At 42.9% G+C, this 19399-nt stretch overlaps 2 protein-coding genes across 4 annotated transcripts in view; one reads left to right on the forward strand and one right to left on the reverse strand.

The window, feature by feature from the left end:
- akt3a (v-akt murine thymoma viral oncogene homolog 3a) overlaps window positions 1-14548 on the forward strand; it is a 55522-nt gene extending 40974 nt beyond the window's left edge. For both annotated transcript variants that reach the window (XM_080869610.1, XM_080869609.1), the window contains exons 9-14: window positions 1193-1315; window positions 1939-2067; window positions 7576-7790; window positions 8402-8489; window positions 9041-9143; window positions 9747-14548. In XM_080869610.1, the coding sequence (XP_080725736.1) occupies window positions 1193-1315; window positions 1939-2067; window positions 7576-7790; window positions 8402-8489; window positions 9041-9143; window positions 9747-9832 (744 nt within the window). In that variant the 3' untranslated portion in view covers window positions 9833-14548. The remainder of the gene's footprint in view (window positions 1-1192; window positions 1316-1938; window positions 2068-7575; window positions 7791-8401; window positions 8490-9040; window positions 9144-9746) is intronic.
- Window positions 14549-14693: 145 nt separating this feature from the next.
- The window catches only part of sdccag8 (SHH signaling and ciliogenesis regulator sdccag8), a 55806-nt gene continuing 51100 nt past the window's right edge, over window positions 14694-19399 (reverse strand). For both annotated transcript variants that reach the window (XM_080869607.1, XM_080869608.1), the window contains exons 17-18: window positions 15254-15380; window positions 14694-14962 (exon numbers count right to left, since the gene is read on the reverse strand). In XM_080869607.1, coding sequence (XP_080725733.1) covers window positions 14924-14962; window positions 15254-15380 — 166 coding nt within the window. In that variant the 3' untranslated portion in view covers window positions 14694-14923. The remainder of the gene's footprint in view (window positions 14963-15253; window positions 15381-19399) is intronic.

The raw sequence follows: 19399 nt of genomic DNA on the forward strand, positions 1-19399 counted from the left end.
GAACTCACACACACACAAACACACACACACTTACCCTGAGAACACAAGCACAGACACACACACAAAAGGCACACATACTTAGACAAACACACGCAGCAAATTTTTACCTCAACGGACAAATTGTGACCACACATGCCTCACACACACACCACACACACACACCGAACCCATTACAAACCTGCCACAGTCACAGCTGCCAGTACACTGATGAAGGCCCACCTGTCGTGTTACCCCCTCTCACCACAGCTTCAACACATACACACACACATGCACACACTTGCACACAAACAGACACCATTTGAGCAAGGTGGTCTGTGAGGATCACTCCAGTGGCCATTATGCAAACCTCCCTGAACAATTAATGGGGAGATATCTGCCCTTTGGCCTCATGGGTAATTTGTACGACTCGACTGTTGCGGCACAGCAGGCTGATGTCAGTTTGGTGCCACATGTGTAGCTGTGTGACAGTGAGAACTTGACAACTGACAGCGAAGGAGAAAGTAAGTGAGGAAGGGAATGTGAGGTGAGCCATTTAAAAGGAAGACAGGAGAGGTCAAACCACAGGAGGGGTTGTACTCTTTAAAGTATGAAAATAAGCCTTGTGCCAAAAACAGAGAACGGTGGATATGAGAATGGAGCAAATGAAGACGGAGGCTCAGGGGGCAAGGCCAGTTAGGCCACTAATGAGTACTGCACCGTAGGCAGTCGGGGGGCTGTTGGCGACAGCGGCAGTCGGCCTGTCTTTAACTAGACTGGTGTATTGATTAAACCCTTGATTTGGCCCCCATCGCCGAACTCCACGCCAGCACCGTGCCAACCTAGCCCAGAGGGTAACGTGGAAGAGGTATGCGTGTCTGTGTATGTGTAGTGAGAAGGGGGTGTGGGGGGGGCCACTAGATGAGGCGCCAGCTGCCGAGCGCCTCCACCCGCCGTCCTCTGAGACCCCCCCCACACACATGCACCCCTCACACACACACACGCGCACACACACCCCACTCACCCTCCCCTCCGCTATCTATCATCTCAATATGGTGCGGGCAGCCAGTTTGTGTTGTGCTAATTTCCTCCAATAAATCAGTAATTATTGCTGTGCCGTCCCTGCTGTCTCTCCCCCTTCTCTCTCCCCCGCCCTCTCTCTGTTCTCTCCCTCTCACCCGCTCTTCCCTTCTCGTCCTTCCTCCTTTTCCCGCAGCTGTTTTTCCATTTGTCCAGAGAACGGGTGTTCTCAGAGGAGCGCACGCGCTTCTACGGCGCAGAGATTGTTTCGGCTCTCGACTACCTGCATTCAGCCAAGATTGTGTACCGGGACCTCAAGGTAAACAGAAACAGGGAGGAAAAGCAGGCTGGGGGCATGGAAGAGAGTGATCAGATATTTTAGGGAAAACTTCTTTTGTTTTTGCCCCCCTCCCACCTCTTGTGTTTCGGTGTCCCTCCCCGTCCAGGAGAAGACAAGTGGCTCAGGATGTGTAGTAATTAAAGAGACGGACAGGGACAAACTCACACAGACATAAAGCAGCAAAGAATTGCAGGAGGCAGGGAGAGAGGGAAGGAGAGAGGTGCTGATGCCACAGAGGTAGAGAGGTAGATGGCTCCGTCTGAGTGCCTGCCTGGCAGCCTTGGCCCCAGCCCCACTCGCAGCAGCCAAGAAAACAGAAAGGAGAAAAAGCAGACAGAGAGTGAGAAAAACACTTCAGCCATTAAAATTAAAAGGTTGAGTGGCTCCACTACATGCCTGAAGTTTATTTCCCTTTTCAACTTGGTGTTTGTGTGTCTGAGTGTGTGTACTGCCACACTGTGGAGTAATACAATACAGCTTACTCGTCCCTCACTGCTTTCCTCTTTAAAGTGATAACAAGTTTGACTCCACAGTGCACAAAAAGTGTTCAGCCAGTTAATAAAGTGTCACATAATGACAAAGAGATTTTGATTTCCTTCCAGTTGGAAAACTTAATGCTGGATAAAGATGGCCATATCAAAATCACAGATTTTGGGCTCTGCAAGGAGGGCATCACTGATGCTGCTACCATGAAGACCTTCTGTGGTACACCAGAGTACCTTGCACCTGAGGTAATGTTTTTTTTTTTTAAATGTGTGTATATACATTTATGTTTTTGTCATCAGAGGGTGAATGTGAGGTGCCTGCACTGCACTGCAATGCGGTAAATAAGCACACATCCTTGGTATTTTCACCTGGATGTATGCACATCTGTAATCTTGTACAGGAAAGGAGAAGCTTTTTTTCTTTGATCTTCACTAATTGATCACTCACGTGTGTACCCCACGTGTGAAATTTGAAGTGTAACATGATGTGTGGTGTCAGAGAATTTGATGCATTTGTTGCTTAACGTTTTCATTAAAATTCTGTTTTTATTTATAGATAAGAAGAAGAAGAGATGAGAAGCAGTTAAAGAAATTGCTAATATGTCACAGGGCACATTCCTGAGAGTTGTACTGTATAGTAGTTCTGGGCACCATGTAAAAACCATACACTGTCAGGACAATGTACGTGTAAGATATTTTTAGAGGTGCAGGATATAGAGCTCAGCCTGTTTCCACATGCGACATTGATTCAGTCATGAACATGTTAGGTGTTCAAAGGCCAAAAAGCAAAGGATTCAAACCACCAGATCCACGAAGGAGCGTCCACTTTTTAAACTGATTTATATAATTGATCAACAAGAGAAATCTCAGTGACTGTATGTTATGTTCCGTAAACTGAGCAGATTGACTTAGGCCTCGTAGTACATAAAAGCATCTGTGGCATCCACAGGCGGCCTATCCATTAGGCAGCTTTTCTGCAGTGCTCAGGGTTCCACCAGGAAGGCCCCTGTGAACTGTGAGACTCATGTTGCCCACTGCACAGTTTCTGTTTATCTAACAACAGCCCTGGCTGATTAATTTAACTACCGGAATTATTACTGAGCTTTGATAAATGGGTGCCTGCAGGGTAGGTTCATGAAGAACCTGTAGGAGCCACACATACAGTATCCTTTACTGCATTACAAAAATCCATTGTTAATAGCAAAATGTATTTCTAAGTATTGAAACACACTGAAAGAGAGGTCATTCTGTGTTTCGTTATCATGAATTATCTTATTGTTTCATTTATGTGTCTGGTTGAGGCGGAGCTAATGCGCTCAGTACACTTGAATCACAAAGTGATGATCCAGAGACTCTCTCCCGACCCGTTACCCATAACACTCATGAGGGTGTTAGGAGTCTTCTTATAGTGGAATTTATGTATGTACAGTTTCATTTGCAAATTTCACAGGCAAACAATTTCCATAATATCAGGGTGAACAGTAAATATGCAGTTTTTGCGTGCGAAGCAGGGTGTTGGTTGAATTGGAAAAGGGCAAAGCACGGTTCCTCTCACACACACACACAAAAACACACACAAACACACAGCGCTACGATCTTGTAATCATTTTTTTCAACCATCCGCTGTCCAGTCATCAGCTCTGCCTCACTCGAAGGCCAGCAGATCAACTGCAGAGAGTGTTGCACGACTGTGGGTGGTGGAAGCAGAGCGATGGTGATGTGGAGATGAAGGCAGGAGGGGAGAGGCATAGTATATATCCCACTCAAAAAAGTATGGAGGACAATTTGGCGCAGCATTTTGTGCTTTTTTTTTTTTTTAGTCCCTTCCTTTGCGTGCCAAAAGCTGATTGGAGGCTGTTGGTTATTTTTCACAGGATGTGCGTCTGTGTGTATTTATATGTGTGTGTGCGCGCGTGTGCGCTGTGTGTGTGTGTGTGTGTGTGATTGCAGTAGAAAGTGCAGGCTAAAGCGAGGCAGATGGCGGCAGATGGGCGAGGTTGGAGGAAGGTGCTCGGAAAAAACCTGGAAATCTACACCACCGCCGCCGCCACTCGCCCGCCCGCAAGCTCTGCTCGCCCGCCCGCGTGTAAAAATAACACAGTTTGCTCGGAGCCAAGTTACAGAGATGCAAAGTAGCCGGGATAAAAAAGAAAAAGGGGGGATGGGGGTTGAAGACAGAGGAAGATGAGAAGGGAGAGAAAATATTTCAGGGTTACAGGAGTGAAATTCAGACAGTTCCTGTGTTTGCCGTCAGTGAAAAGGGCAGATGAGAAGTGAATAAAGAGGGTTTCTGTCTGCTGCGTGCCTGAAGAACACACAAACAGATACTGCAGCAACGCAACGCTGAATAATTCTTCATCCAAACTCGTAAAGAATTAGATTGAAGTGTTATCATTTGTTTCAAGGGAAGTCAACAATTATAAAAAAGATTAATGTAAGATTAATAAAGAATAAGCAGTGTAAGATCCTCGCAAAGGGATGGAACGGGATCAGAGAAAACACATGGAGAGTGTTTTTTTTCCTTTTCTTTTTTGTGCGTTTGACACATTTCTTTGTGGCAAATTTGAAAGTGTTAAAGGGAATGGATTTGGGCCTTTTCCATTTATTTTTATGTGTTTGTTTTTATTTTGTTTGTATGTTGTATATGTTGGGTATTATTGCGACTCCTTTTCTATTGTAAATGTTTCACAAACATAGCGGCACAGTCAGCGTATTTCAAAATGTTAGCACAGTGACAGCACAAATTCATTTTCAAGTGATGACACTTTGGAGATGGAAGGCCTCTGTCTGATACCCACAATATGGGATAGTATGTTCACAGTATATGAACTGTGTATGTGGATGTGTGTTTGTGTTTCCTGCTGGGTATCTGGGCTGGTACAGCCTCAGGCTGTGTGTGCCCATCCCGTCCCATCTAGCCCTGTCCAGGCTGCCAAAGCCCTCATCCTGCGATCGGCAGCTAGCTGCCACATGGCTGCCACTATAGGGACCAGGACAGGACAGGACCTTCTCCATCACTGCTGCTTTAAATCACTCTCCTCTCCTCCTTCTCTTCTTCGCATCCTCTCCTCCTCTTCCTCACCTCCTTCTTTCCTCCTCTCCTCTCCTTCTTCTTTCCTCTCCTCTCCTCTCCTCTCCTCTCGATTTGTCCCATTTGTTTCTTCCTGTCTTGTCCTATTTATTTGCCCTGCCTCTTTTTAAATTATACACATAACCACACATGCCATAAACACACGCATACACACTCCAGTGCCTCCATGCCTCGGGCTGTGGGGCATCATTCTGGCTCTGTGTGGATTAATCTGCTCCCTGCCTGCAACCGAGCTGCCACCACTTTCTTTAGTCCCAGGACACACGGACACACCATTACACACACTGTTACAGACACTGACAACCACATACGTATACATGCCTAACTGGACACGCTGATTAGTTTGCATTTCTGTACCTTTTTTGTACAAAGATGCAAAATCAACCTCGTAAGCTGCTCTGAATTTCATAAACGGTTCCGTGTGTGTGTGTGTGTGTGTGTGTGTGTGTGTGTGTGTGTGTGTGTGTGTGTGTGTGTGTGTGTGTGTGTGTGTGTGTGTGTGTGTGTGTGTCCTCGAGCTGCAGGAACTGAAACAACACCAAACATCTCACACTCAAAACTTTATGAATTTGATGAGGATGGATAAATATTCCATCTGCTGTGTGTGTGTGCGTGTGTGTGTCTTGCAGTCTCCCAGCAGTCTAAGCCAGTGTTATCCCTCCAGCCGTACCAGTCAGTAATATATTTGGAGCTGGCGGTGTGTTTCATTCCCCCAGCTCTTCTCTGCAGCTGCCAACTGGGTGACCAGCTTAATTCTCACCCAAACACACATTCACACATAAAATAGCACTCATAAGTCTCTTATTCACTTCCACGTACTGTACATGTTGACTTGCACACATTGAAGCAGTCCGCCTGCATCATTAGCAGTTTAGTGTCAAGTGCATGAGCTCAGTCAGTTAATGACCAGCTTTCCGTGGTATTGAACTGCTGTAGAAACTCACAGGCAGCTGTTTGGTGTGTTCTTCGTATTCTTCCTTTTTTTTTTTTCTTCCCTGCGTGGTGCACTGTGACATTTGAATTCAGCCGTCTTATCTAATTGTAGAGCTGGAAAGAAACTGCCAAGTAAAAATGTATTCAAAATAAGCATATTTCATATTTTCTGCCTGCCTTCACGGCATTTTAGGCTGTGGTTACTTTAAATGACAGCAACTCTGTTTAGGATTTAAAATGCAGAAATATGCTAAATAAAACTAGATTTTGCTTCCTCGAGTTTCCTCATACAGTTGATTATATCACATCCGTAACATTGAACTGATACATTTAGAGTGGTATGGTTTGATTTTAGACACTGTTTTCACCTTTTGACACTGCTAATAAGGCCTATGTGAACATCAAAGCACAATTTGCAATTAGTATGCATTTTTTGTTGTTGTTTTTTAAAGTTTATTAAAAGTTTTGATATGTGACCCTGTTTTCTGTTTAATATGAGCCAGTTATGTATTTATGACACCTGTCCTCCCAGCATCTGCCACACAATGTCTGGTGTTAGTTCAGAGTGGAGTATATGTTTTTAAATATTATGATATTATTAAATTCACTGTGTAATTGTTTCATGTCATTTTAAATAGTGGCAGTACAAACAGGCCTTTTGTGAACGTTTTAGTCTCTGTTAGCGTGTGCTCATGTCCACCCTGACTGGTCCATTATTAACAGTGAGTGAGATGTTGTTATTATTGGCGAGATGTACAACATATGCTGTTCTGGCTGCTCTCCAGCCCTGTCTGTTTGTCAGTCACACGCACATACACACACACACACATGCAACACATGCACACACTTGTACTCATCATGTTAATAAGCTTATTATGTTAATGAGGGCCTCAACAGCACCTGAAATACCTCTCTTCTTGTTTCTGCCTCCTTCTCTTCTCCTTCTCCCTTCCAGAGGTTTGCAGAGCGGAACATGAGGGGATGAAAGAGAGGAAAGCGAGTGAGGGAAGGCATGATTAGAGGATGGAGAAGGCAGGATAAGACAGGATGGAGAGGATAGTGCAAGGAAGGCAGGAAGGGATGAAGAGTAGGAAGGCGGCCCAAACGCGAGATTTAGATATAAAAGTGACTTACTAAACAGTACAATTTTCCTTAAAACACACACAAATAGACATGAAACACAGCAGTTTACCATGCAGTACTTGTGCCACCCAGCTTGGAGGTTGGTGTGGCCCTGACTTGGACTGGAGGCTGTTCCTGCCTTTTCCATCCAGGGACATTCTTGTCTGTCACTGCCAGGAGAACTTAGTGTGCCAGGGAGAGCTGGCAGCAACCGGGGGGGCATCTGGTAGGCCACGCCAACACGCTGACTTTCCTACTGTAACAGGAGCCTCTGAAGACCTGCCATCCCATAATATTTGCCTCTGTACGTGGCTGTGTATTGAGAGAGGTGGGGGCTGTCGTCTACACCTTAGTCCTTGATAACTGTGCAGCAACTTCTGTTCATCTCAGACAACTTTTTGGTTTTATTCATCCCTGGAGCCTAATGGCATATTGACTGTCCTTTGGTGCCGTTCCTCGCTCATCTGTTTATTCAATGGATACCTTAAGCAGTCAATATTGTCCAATAAAATAAATGCAGACGTTCACTAGAAAAAGCAGATGCCCAATAAAACTAATGGTCCCATTTTAAAAGACAGAAATTTCGTATCTTTGTGTTTGCTCCTCAGGTCCTGGAGGACAATGACTACGGTCGAGCGGTGGACTGGTGGGGTCTGGGTGTTGTGACGTACGAGATGATGTGCGGTCGCCTGCCTTTCTACAACCAAGACCACGAGAAGCTGTTTGAGCTCATCCTCATGGAGGACATCAAGTTCCCCCGCACTCTGTCAGCTGACGCAAAGTCCCTGCTGTCTGGCCTGCTCTTCAAAGATCCGAACAAACGGTGTGTGTCGAAGCTTTTTTTTTTTTTTTACTTTCACATGAAATCAAATTTATTCAGTAATGTGAAGCAGGACCTCTATTAGAAATACTATTTTGATGTCAAATAAATCTCTTTATTCGTATCACCATGTCAGCGAAATTTAAATTTTTACTTTGTATCGCCAATATGGCCCGGTACTGACTTAATACAAGATATTAACAGATCTGGTGAATTGACAACCACCGGCAAAAGTGGGAAAAGTTGGGAAGATGATTCATATTTGTGCCCTTTGTGTAAAGTTATTTTTCAGTTACTACCTTCAGACACACAGAGGAGACTAACTTTAGTTATTTTGCTATATAAACAAAAAACACCCACTACTTTTAGTGTACAGCCACTAATCATACAAATATAGAGATGTGCTGATTCTTACTGCTGTTTTAATGGGCAAAGCCTTTCATTCTGTAGATCACTGATTAGCCACCATTTGTCGATATAGCAGCAGTAAGACACGCCATATAGAAAATTGTAGAAATCTTTCTTACATTCTGTTCACGCTGTGCTGTTCATTTCTTACTGCGTTTGTCACTTCTGCTTCTAACAATCCTGTCTTCACCTGTCCTCTGCCCTAGGCTCGGAGGAGGGCCAGATGATGCTAAAGAAATAATGAGACACAGTTTTTTCTCTGGTATTGACTGGCAGGATGTCTATGATAAAAAGGTATAGTTTGCATGTCTAATTAAACATAATAGGACTGTAGAAAATAATGTATTCAACTTATTAAGACAGGCAGCTGTAAAGAGCACAGTGTTACAGAGATGTGTGACTTTGTATCCTGTGCATGTGTTTCTCATATAACACCATCAAGTGAGAGTCAGGTGGCATCACTTAAGCAGCTAAACAGGTGTCAAGCCTCCTCATTTGACTTTTTTTTAAAAAGTTGTTTTGTTCTGTTGCAGAGTTTAGTAGAGTCCAGTGATTCAAAAGCATAAAAGACCTCCTTGAAATTATTCAGTTGGTTTAACTACTATTTATAGGGTTTTATGGTAATGATGTAAAGACAAGACACTCTGGATCTGAGGCTCGGATGTTAACTATGAATAATAACTGTGGTGAAAGGAGGATTTTGGTGGATTTATTTCTTCTTCTTCCTGGCCTTTTTTTCCTGACTTTTAGTTACAGGAATTTTTATGTCTGTCAGTCTGGAACAACAACAACGCCCACTGCTGTTATTTACAATCTGATGTGATCTCTTCGCATCTCTGTCCCAGCTCGTTCCTCCGTTCAAGCCTCAGGTGACGTCGGAGACAGACACCAGATACTTTGATGAGGAGTTCACAGCTCAGACCATCACAATCACCCCACCAGAGAAATGTGAGTGTCTCGTGCCTCTTTCTTTTCCACACGCGCATATGAACAAATAAGTCAAGAACATAATTTGACTAAATCACAAATTTTGTTTTTTTACAAAGCTGCAGATATTGTCCTTGGACATAATGGTGAAATAAACAAACATGCATTCTCTGTTGTCGGGTGTTTAATACGTGTCAGGATTTCTGTAAAATGTTAGTGGTGAAATGACAGCGTTTACTCAAACAGATGACTGTTTCACACTGTGGAACAAACACCTTTGTCTGTTTATTCGAGTGTCTCTGTGTTAGTCCTCCGGCCACATGCAGCTCTTCTGGGCTTCTGGGATACAGATCGTGCTTTTAAAATCATTTAACGCTGTATTATACATGAACTGATGTGAGGTTCCACTTGTTTGTAGGTCACATGTTAGTAGAATGAAACTGGCACATCAGAAACTTACTTTTTAATTGTTTAACTCGACAGTAACAGAGAAGATGATCAGATGAGAGAGAGAAGTTGTATATTTCCTGATTGATGTCATGTATTAATACAAATGAACTGTGTTATATAGTAAATGCTTTAAAAATGACCTCTGAATCTATACTTTTCATATTTTTTTCTTAGTCGATGAGGATGGGATGGACTGTCTGGACAACGAGAGACGACCACACTTCCCGCAGTTCTCGTACTCTGCCAGCGGTCGGGAATGAACTGTCCATCACAGTGACATCATCACAGCTGGTCTCTGAGGCCATCACTGTGGGCGCAAAGAGACCCACAGCTTTGGACCAACCCAGAACAACCATGACTTGAAGGATTTTTGCCCTTTTCCTCTTCCTCGTTATCTGTTCTTCACCTCTCCAGTGTGCTTCTTTTCTCTCTCTCTTTTTTTTTTAAATTCTCTCCAATCCCTCCTTAGAAAAAACCTTCAGGCGAAATTACGGTCTAATCCTGCACTGCAACCCCAGGTGATCCGAACTGTGATGTGATCAGTTGTTATGTAATGACCCTTTAATGATGGGTGCACCTCCGGTGGCCTGCTGTGCTTTGACGTGTGTCGGGCCTGCCAAACTCTAAAAATGAACATCTCTGATGCACTTAGACAACAGCTGATGCATTTCTAAGGAGACGTTTTTGTGGCTTCTTTATCCGTGGGACGGAAACACTCAAATCATTCAAAACCCAAACTGCCATTACCAGTTGTATCTCAGGCTTTTGCAGACAGGTCAGATTTGAAATCCTCAGTTACATAATTCTGGGATTTATTGAGGCTGCCTGGCATCGAGGAAGCAGTTGTCACCAGTGAGCAGAATCCTACACACCTCATGTTGTCGAGCAGGATTTGACTCAGGTTTTGCTCAGTGCAAGTCATTATCATCGTTGCTGCTATTTCAACTACTACAACAACTATTACAGGTACCGCTGTTCCTACTGCTCTTATACTATTACTGCTACTACTAAAACCCGGTGCTACAATACTGGCTAAATGCTGCTGATCATTATACAAGCGCCAGCAAAACATGAACCACACTTATGCTTATACAGCTGCAGAACAGCTGCTGCTCCTGATGCACAGCTCTTACACATCAGCTCTGTAGATCAAACGCGTGTCGTGTGTGTCTGTGTGCGTGTTTAAGGTCCAGTTATGGGTTTGTGTTTTAAGATCGCATCTCAAAGCACAGCAGTTCAGAAGGATGTGACTCTCAACCCATGAGCTTTACTACATAACCTACAGTGCAGTGCAAGATGGTCGATGCATATATTACTGCAGAGGTGAAAACAGCTGGTTTGAATGTTTCCCCCCAATTTTTTTTTCTTTTTTAGTTTTCAGTCCCGCTGAGTTTAAATCTCTGAAAGGGAACACAAAAGCAAAACGGTACTTTTGTTTCGACGATGGAAAGCTTTACTGTGACGCATCGTTATAGCGGCTGTTGGATCCATGTGGCTGTACCTCTGTGTCTATGTGCAGGAAAGGGAACCTGAAGAAAGGAGCAGATTCAGCACAGAGCAAAAAAAAAAAAAAAGTCTGAGATGGCAGGGTGAGTGCAGCGATGAGAAAAAAAATCAGGAAAGATGTGAAATATTTATAATGTGATAAGGAGCCGTGAGGTAACAGGTATAAAAAGTATATATGTTTCGTGAGGAGGTACACGTCAACTGTTATGGGTTTACAAGAATCACAGCAATGGTTATAATATATATATATGTTTTATTTATTGTTCTACTCATCAGTTTTATATTTAACTTTTTCTATTGTTATTACATTATTCTAGAAAGAAATATATTGTTATTTCTTAGGGCTGAGAGGGAAAAAAAAGCACCTCAAGAAACAAAAATGGCTGAAGAATGTAGGAGGGAAAGCAGATAGCCTTCCTGCTCCATTTGTTTTTTTGTTTTAATGTTTTCGTGTTGTTTTGTGACCAAAATGTGACAGCCCAGAGGTGACAGGACATATTAAAGACAGACGACGAAAGTTTGGGAGAAACATCTAGGAATCTGCATAATTATCTCAATGAGATGTCAGATATGAAGACTAGTAGATGTTGCTCATATTTATTCTTATTACAGGTGTGTGTCGGTGATGGTTAAGGCACAGTCGGGTGAGAAAGACAAAGTGGAAGTTGAGCAGAAGGATAACAAGTGCAGCACAAAAGGCTGAATGCAAGGCTTTAGCTGTAAGTGTTTTGAGGAGAGGTGAGTTAGCACTCGGTTAAGAAATGTATGTTTGAAGGCGAGTCGTCGTGTTCCTGTCGGTTCTTTGGATGTTTAGAAGATCAAGTTTATTTAAAGATCAGGTCCTTACCACTAAACCATCCCCGCACTCTTCTGTCTATAACGCGCGCCGTCATTTCTCCCTTGTGGACTTTTCTTTGTTTCCAGTCGTCACGTTGTCGTATGTCTTCCAGTCTGACCAACAAGATTTGAAAGTCCCCTCAAAGTCACTGTCTTCAAATGGCCAGTAAGCCTTACGGTTTAGCTCAGAACAAGTCAAAGACGTTGACACCCAGCATTTCTGAGACAAAAATATATATATCGCCAGATGTGAGGTAATATATTTTTAAAATTTTAAAATAGCGACATGTTCATCTTGTGGGGGAGATGTCACCTTCAGTGTCAGGATGACGGATTAAAAGAGTACCAGGGGATGTGCTCTTATTAGCCGTGGAAAACTGTATTCCACTTTATTTATTTGAATGTTTTTTATCTTTATTGATGGATAACTTGAATTTATTTTCTATTTAATTTATTTAATGTTGTTTTGGCGTTTAGCAGTAAGGGGATGTAGCTGTGTTTCAACACTTTGTGCTAGAAATAAATGTCTCCTTTTTTTTTTTTTTCCATTTTCAGATATACAACAAATTACCTGTTTTTCCGCTGCTCTGAAGTCCATATGCTTTACTGTTGCACATCCATTAAACCGCTACTAGGCGCTTTATGGCAGAAAGTATAAAAGGATGGCGCTGGCCTGCAAGCTGTAGTCCTCCTCTGTCCGCTTCACCAGTCCTGAGTCAAAGTGGCACTCAGAACTCTTATGAAAAATACTGCTCTGTGATCGATTGAGCCTGTCTGGCACGGCTGAAGCGAAATGAGTACAAATCCCACCCAGCTGGCACCCTCGACAGGCTCAAGCAAACGCTCCCCAAGTATTTGGAAGGATTTCAGCTTTGATTTGACCCAGGTCTGCGAGCGACTGAGGAGTTCTAGCTGCATGTGCACGCTTAACGCCAAAAATCATTAGAAACCAGAGTTCATAAAATATCGCTTTGTAGCTTCGGCCATAGCACTTTCAACACCCATCACTTTTTATATGACTCAGAGGAGTCTGGTTCAGCTTTGCTTTAAAGGAAGACTTTTAGCTTGTTTTTTATGTTTGTAAGGAAATGAGGATTTTTCAAAACACATCTCCCCCTCCATCTACAACCACTAGCTTTGATGTTGCTCTGATGTTGAGAGTTGGCGAGACTGGATGAAGTGTGTCGCATGCTGAGACGAGTTAGAGCGGCCTGTGAACTGGGCTCAGTTGGAATTTTTAGTAAATTGGTCAGTGTTTGTTTAAAAAAACAAATCCACTGATCAGCCGTGGCACTGATGTCCCAGATTCCTGCTCTGATTCGCAAAGTTTTTTTCAACAGTAAGCCGCCAACTCTCCCACACTCCATCCTCGATGGATACAGGTCCATGTAGTGACAGCAATGATATCAGAGTCTGACTGTGGGGTCAGAGATCCTAAAAAAAGAAGGGTTTCCTCTGACTTTTAATAGGGGGGAAGGTAACGCTTTGTAACACACTTACTCAGTGTGGAACAGCAAATCAGTCGTGGACACGTGGCTCAGTTCTTAAACTGAATGCAGAAATTCATCGTTCCTCACAGCTTTACTGGTGGCCTCAGCAGTTTGAGATTTGATGCTGCGCTGATGGTGTTCCCTCTTAAAGCTGCTGCTGTTTGTACACCTATCACACAACACATAAGACCCCACTCGTGTTTCAGACATATGTAAAATTCTTTCAAGAACTGACCTCTTCCATTGTTAATGAACCCATCAGCTCTAAATGGCAAACCGCTCTCCGCCAGGTGATCAGTAAACGGCTCGAGTGTTTGGAAGGTGAAAGTGTTCGACCTCGTGTCTGCGGCAGATTCCCCCTCCCCTCTCCTCTCTCTGGTACTAGACCGCTATCATCACATTTAACATAAACAAGCATGAGATGCATTTATTTATAAACGGCAAACAAAAAAAAACAAAACAGCAAACATGTACAAATATTACACAGTATAACTGGGTTTTGATGCCATGTCCATCCACTGTAGCTTTACAGTTGCATGAGACATTTGCGGACAGCTTCCAGCTGTTCGGCAGAGTGGGCCGCGTTTTCCCAAGTCGCTGCGCGGCCGAGGTCGTCGCCGCTCTTGTCGAAGGCACAGAGATGGCGTAGACTCTGACACGGCATCGGGGAAACTCTGGAGAGCTTCACAGAAAAGCGGATCAAACTGCCTTTTTCTGTGCTCCGTGCAGATGCAGAGCTGCTGGCCAGTGAGCCCGCCACGATGTGAAAACAACAAATTACCATCAACATGAAGCTGGTTTTTTTACTCTGTACATCCTTAGTATTTTTACACATAAAATGTATATGATAGGGATGCACATTATTTTCCTTCTTACAGACAGCTTCAATAAAGCACTATGTCAATCTGCTGCCATCGTGTCGACTTTTTGTTCGCTTTGTGGAGTTTCAGCTCAGTCTAAACAGAGCAAAAAAACAATGTTCACTAAAAACTCACAAAATGAGTGTTGGGGGTGCGCTTTGCACACATCATAACAAGCTTTAATACAAATCAAGTCTATGTCCAGTATGGCAGAGGTTTACAGAGGCACTTTATGCTCAAAGTTTCCCAGCAAATAAAATCCTGTAATGGAAGTAAAGTTTGGATTAGGATCTTTACAGTTTTTAATCCAGGACACTTCCTATTGGACATTGAGTTGTGCATCATGTTAGCATTTCTATATAAAGAAGTTGTACTTCAGAAAGCTCATTAGTGGACTGAGCTTTTATTTATTAAAATGGATGGGAGGGAAAAAAAAAAAAACATACTTTGAATACTCACTTGACCTATCAATCATAATTACACTCAGTCATGAGACAAAAAAATGCCACAAAAAACCCAGTTACATGAACACAATCCACATTAATACCGAATAGAGGACATAAATATCCTCTAAGTAAACAACAGTTTGTTTTCCTGTTGACAAACGAACAGAACATCGTGATCCACGGAGCGATGAAGGGAAACCGGCGAGACAGACTCATGTGGACAGAGTCTCAGTTCGTCTCGTGTTCGGCAGCTTGAAAGACAAACACACAACACATAGTGAGAAGTGTATGTGAACACACACAGAGGCGCGCACAAACACACCCTGTGATAATCACAGCAGAATACAGACATGTTTTTCAGCAAATCCAGAACCAGACAGAATCATTAGTCACGAAGGGACAAATGTCTTCTTACTGGTTTTTATTCTTGGTAAACTGACAACTCTTAGCGTGCTCCCAGAGAGAAAAGACACGACTACAAATTCATTTAGTATCAGAACAGTGAGTCACACACAATCACACACTCCTCTGTGTGTTCGTACCTCGATGCGTAGGCTCTGCATCTCCTCGCTCAGTGTGTTTCTCTCCTGCATCAGCTGGTTCTGTTTGGCCAGCAGCTCACACACCTGCTGGGCGCTGCTCTGACAGTGACGGTCCAACTGCTGCAGCCTGCAACGCACACGCACACACACACACACACAATATTGACTGAAAGAGTGTGAGAAGAACGTACCCTCCTGGCTAATATAAAACCAAATGTTGTAAATATTGAAAGAGAGCTGGATCCACAAAGAGCTTTTAATATCACCGGACTTTGTTTTGATCAAGCAATCAACAGTGTTTACAGGGATACGAGTGCGGTCTAAGTTTTTCACTGTGAGTGCACATAGGGATGATGCAGTAGCTGAAATGTATCAAAGGACTGGATGCTGGCTAGATGTTTATATAATGACGGCTATTAAAAATTCCTCTTCCAGACAGTTTTTGAAAACTATAAAGTACGTTAAAAAAAAAAATGCTGACTTGAGGCATCGAGTCGATAAGCTTGGTGCATTAAGAGCTAATTTATATACAGAAGAAGTTTAGTCCAGTAGGCCGCATTATCAACCTATTGATAATTAATGAGGAAGAGTCAACAAAAAACAAACAAAAAACCACTCATCTTATGTGAAACTGGATGAAATCTTATTAAAACACTTATTCAGGGATACATTAGTGACACACTCGACCAAATATTTTTTATAAAATGAGTGACTAGTAACCAAAGGTACCAGTTCATGACTCAGCTGGTGTTTCTTATCAACAGAATCAGAGTGAAATAATTAATGAAGTTGCCGTGATGCCCGCAGGCCTCAAACTTTCGTTTTTATCTAACAGCAAACATCGTAACCTGACAGACAGCTCCCTAAAAGTGCAACCACACGTCAAGTCGACACAGCCCGCAACTATTCTGATTGGTCTGTTCAGTACTGCTGATTCCTCCTGTGAATTTAGTACGCAGAAGTCTACATCAGGCCTTACAGGCGTGTCACATTTTCCACCTCGTGGATATGCTGCACTGCAGATGTCTGCAACTGTAAACACTCCTTTGCAGAGACATTACAAGTCAACAGCTCTGCCTGCGGTCTTCAGAGCGATATAGCAGGAATGAGTGCTCGTTATTAACGGAGTATAATCCCTGCATGAGAGACCGAGGGACACCGTGTGCTCACAGGGCAGCAGCTTGTCACTCATACAATCCTTCATCATTTTTGCTGACTTTAATGACTTTATAAGAAAATAAGCTTCACATGGTGTTCAATAAGACTTCAAACTAGTGATGGAGCTCATATACTCCTCAGGACTGTGTTTTCTCAGGTCAAAGATCAAATGAGCCAACGGTAACTTTCCTTTACACTTCTAAACAAAGTGCGTTAGTACAAGAAGTCGCCCCCTGTGGGACACTGAGAGAAGAAGAAAAATGCTGTGACTTCATTTTTAGATTTTCAGACCTATAAGACACATGCATCGTTCCTACTGCTTGCTTTTTCAGGACTTCCAACATAGAGAGTGTTGTAGTATATCACTATATCACTATATCAAGATCATTACTATGGGCAACATACTGTCATACAGTTGTTTTTTTAAATTTAATGCTTTTTCACTCATAAATGATAATAATGAGAAAATTAACCCATAACTATAGATTGAGTTAGTGCAATAAAGTAAGATTTGATAACATGGGACAAAGTGATCAAAATACATGTTGACCATTCATTTGTTTTAGTCACTGTTTTCATCACTGCAGCGTACATTAGCATCTCTGGATATTACATCTATCTAACGAGATCATTCAAAAGTAATTATTCTTTAAAAATTACTCGGATTTTCTTGGTTATATCATCAGTCTGTCATCCTGTAGCTGTCAAAAACAGTCAGTCTGGTGAGAAAGTTGTGTGTGTGTGCGCCGTTCTGAAGTTTTGATCTTTACTACGACATCCCAATTAGTGTGTCCCTCCCTCTGACACAGCCGCTCCTACAGACAATGAACTCTTTCACTGCACACTAGGATTAAACTCAGAGTGTGTGTGTGTGTTCCAGCTGGAGTTCAAGGATGTGTGAGAAATTGTGTGTGTCGAATGTGTGTTTGGGGGTGGTGGATGAATGTGTGTTGAGATATTTCCCACCAGCAGCCCATTATTTCACTCATTCATCCATCCATGCTCCCCTCAAATGCAGTGGTGAACTCATTCATTTACACACACACACACACACACACACACACACACACACACACACAGATAATGAGAGCGATGTCACAGCACTGGAATGCACATTTACATATTTAACCAGCCATCTATAAAATTATACATATTTCTGTCTTCTATATGAGGAACTTTAGGATAATTTAGAGACTTTTGCACACATAAAACAATGCTTCAAAGTATTAAGTACAATTACTCGAGTACCACAACTTCAGATTACTCATGCTTTACTTATGTATTTTCATTTTTTTTAAATTTACTTCTGCTAGATTTCAAAAGGAAATGTATCATTTAGTCTGATATGTCTATTAAATAAAAATAGCCACTAGTTAATCCTCTATAATATGATGAAATATTAAAGATTAAACCAGTTCTCAATGAATAAAACACTTTTGTGGGAGGATTTATTTATTGTTTTCGTTTCTCTCCTGTGTAGGAACCCGACCTTTAGATTACAAACCACACACTAGCACCACCTCAAGGAGCATTAGAAGTTATATACTGCTCACATATTGATATGCAGCTAATAAGAATAATCATAAATCCAGTATCTCAAATTCTTAAAATATTATTAAAGACCAGTATAAAAGAGATTTTAAATACAAAAATGTCCAAATTCCAAAAACTGTACACTTGTTTGGAGCTTCTTTACCACAGTTTACTGCTTCAGTGTATGTGGCATGGAGACGATCAGCTTAAAGCACTGCTGAGTGTTCCAGATTGCTCTGACAGTGTCCTCCATCCTTATTTTTGGATGAGGGATTTCTCATCTTCCTCTTGAAAACATCACATAGATTACTTAAGACTTGTGGTATTAAAACTTTATTTACTACTTACTTAGAGGGAGACAGGAGGAAAGATAAAATGGTTAATAAAGTTAAGAAAGTATCTGCTACACTTTTTGAATTTAAAAAACCAACATCGGTCTCTGCAGAGCTTCTCAGAGCTCATAAGCACCCTGTGAGGAATTTTAATTACTCTGATATGAATTATAAGCTAAAATTGTCGCTGTTTCAACAAGTTCATTAGAAAGCAATGATGTGGGGGGATACAGACAAGGAAGAGCGAAGAAGAGGAGGATGAAGAGGGCAGTGGCTCGGGGCAGAGAGAGACAGAGAGGGGGTAGCTGGGAGGGAGACAGATGCCCCTGCCCTGCTGGTCATGTTGGCAGTGGTAGTGCTGGCTGTGTGAGACAGACGGGGGAGGCGAACATCCCAACACTTCACACTGCTCTCCCCACCCACATGGTCCTCACTCTGCTCTGCAGGGTTTAATCCTTTTTTTTTGCCTGTCCTTCTTCATCATCCCTACCTTCCCTCTTTGAGCCTCCTCCTTCTCCTCCATCCTGTCTCAGGGCCCGCTGAGTGGTTTATCCCAGACCTGGAGGCTCTGTCCAGTCCTGGAGGCTGAGGGCGATGACTCCCCTCCCTGCCTGGTGTTCCTCCAGCCGGCTGCCAAGCTGTCCTGACCAACCACCCCCTCACTCCCTCCTCCCACTCTGCTCTACCTCCTACGCCTTCACACAGCACCACAGCAGGACATCGCCACGTCACCCAACAACACAACAAACACACACACAGAAGCAGCCCCACTGCGGTGAGCGAAGACACAAGGTACAAACACAACCAGTGCGGGGATGTCGGCCACACACACACACGCACATATACACACACACAGCGGAGCACCTAAAGGTCAGAAACAGAGCCTGTTGTTCTGAAGCTGTAAATGTTTGATGAGGGAAGTGTTGGGAATGTGTCGACTGAAGGCCTTTAGCTCCACACCACTAAACTAATCTGAGTCACGCTGGGAAAATGCCAGTCCTTATCCATTCATGCCCTCTGATATCGATACATGTAGATGCACCACTCCGAAAATCAAAGAGAATTTACGGGAGATTTTGTGGCGATGACTTGGCCCGCTTTGAAATCCACTCTATAATCCAAC

The sequence above is a fragment of the Rhamphochromis sp. 'chilingali' genome, assembly GCF_963969265.1.
Source record: "Rhamphochromis sp. 'chilingali' genome assembly, chromosome: 20".
Classification (NCBI taxonomy): Eukaryota; Metazoa; Chordata; class Actinopteri; order Cichliformes; family Cichlidae; genus Rhamphochromis; species Rhamphochromis sp. 'chilingali'.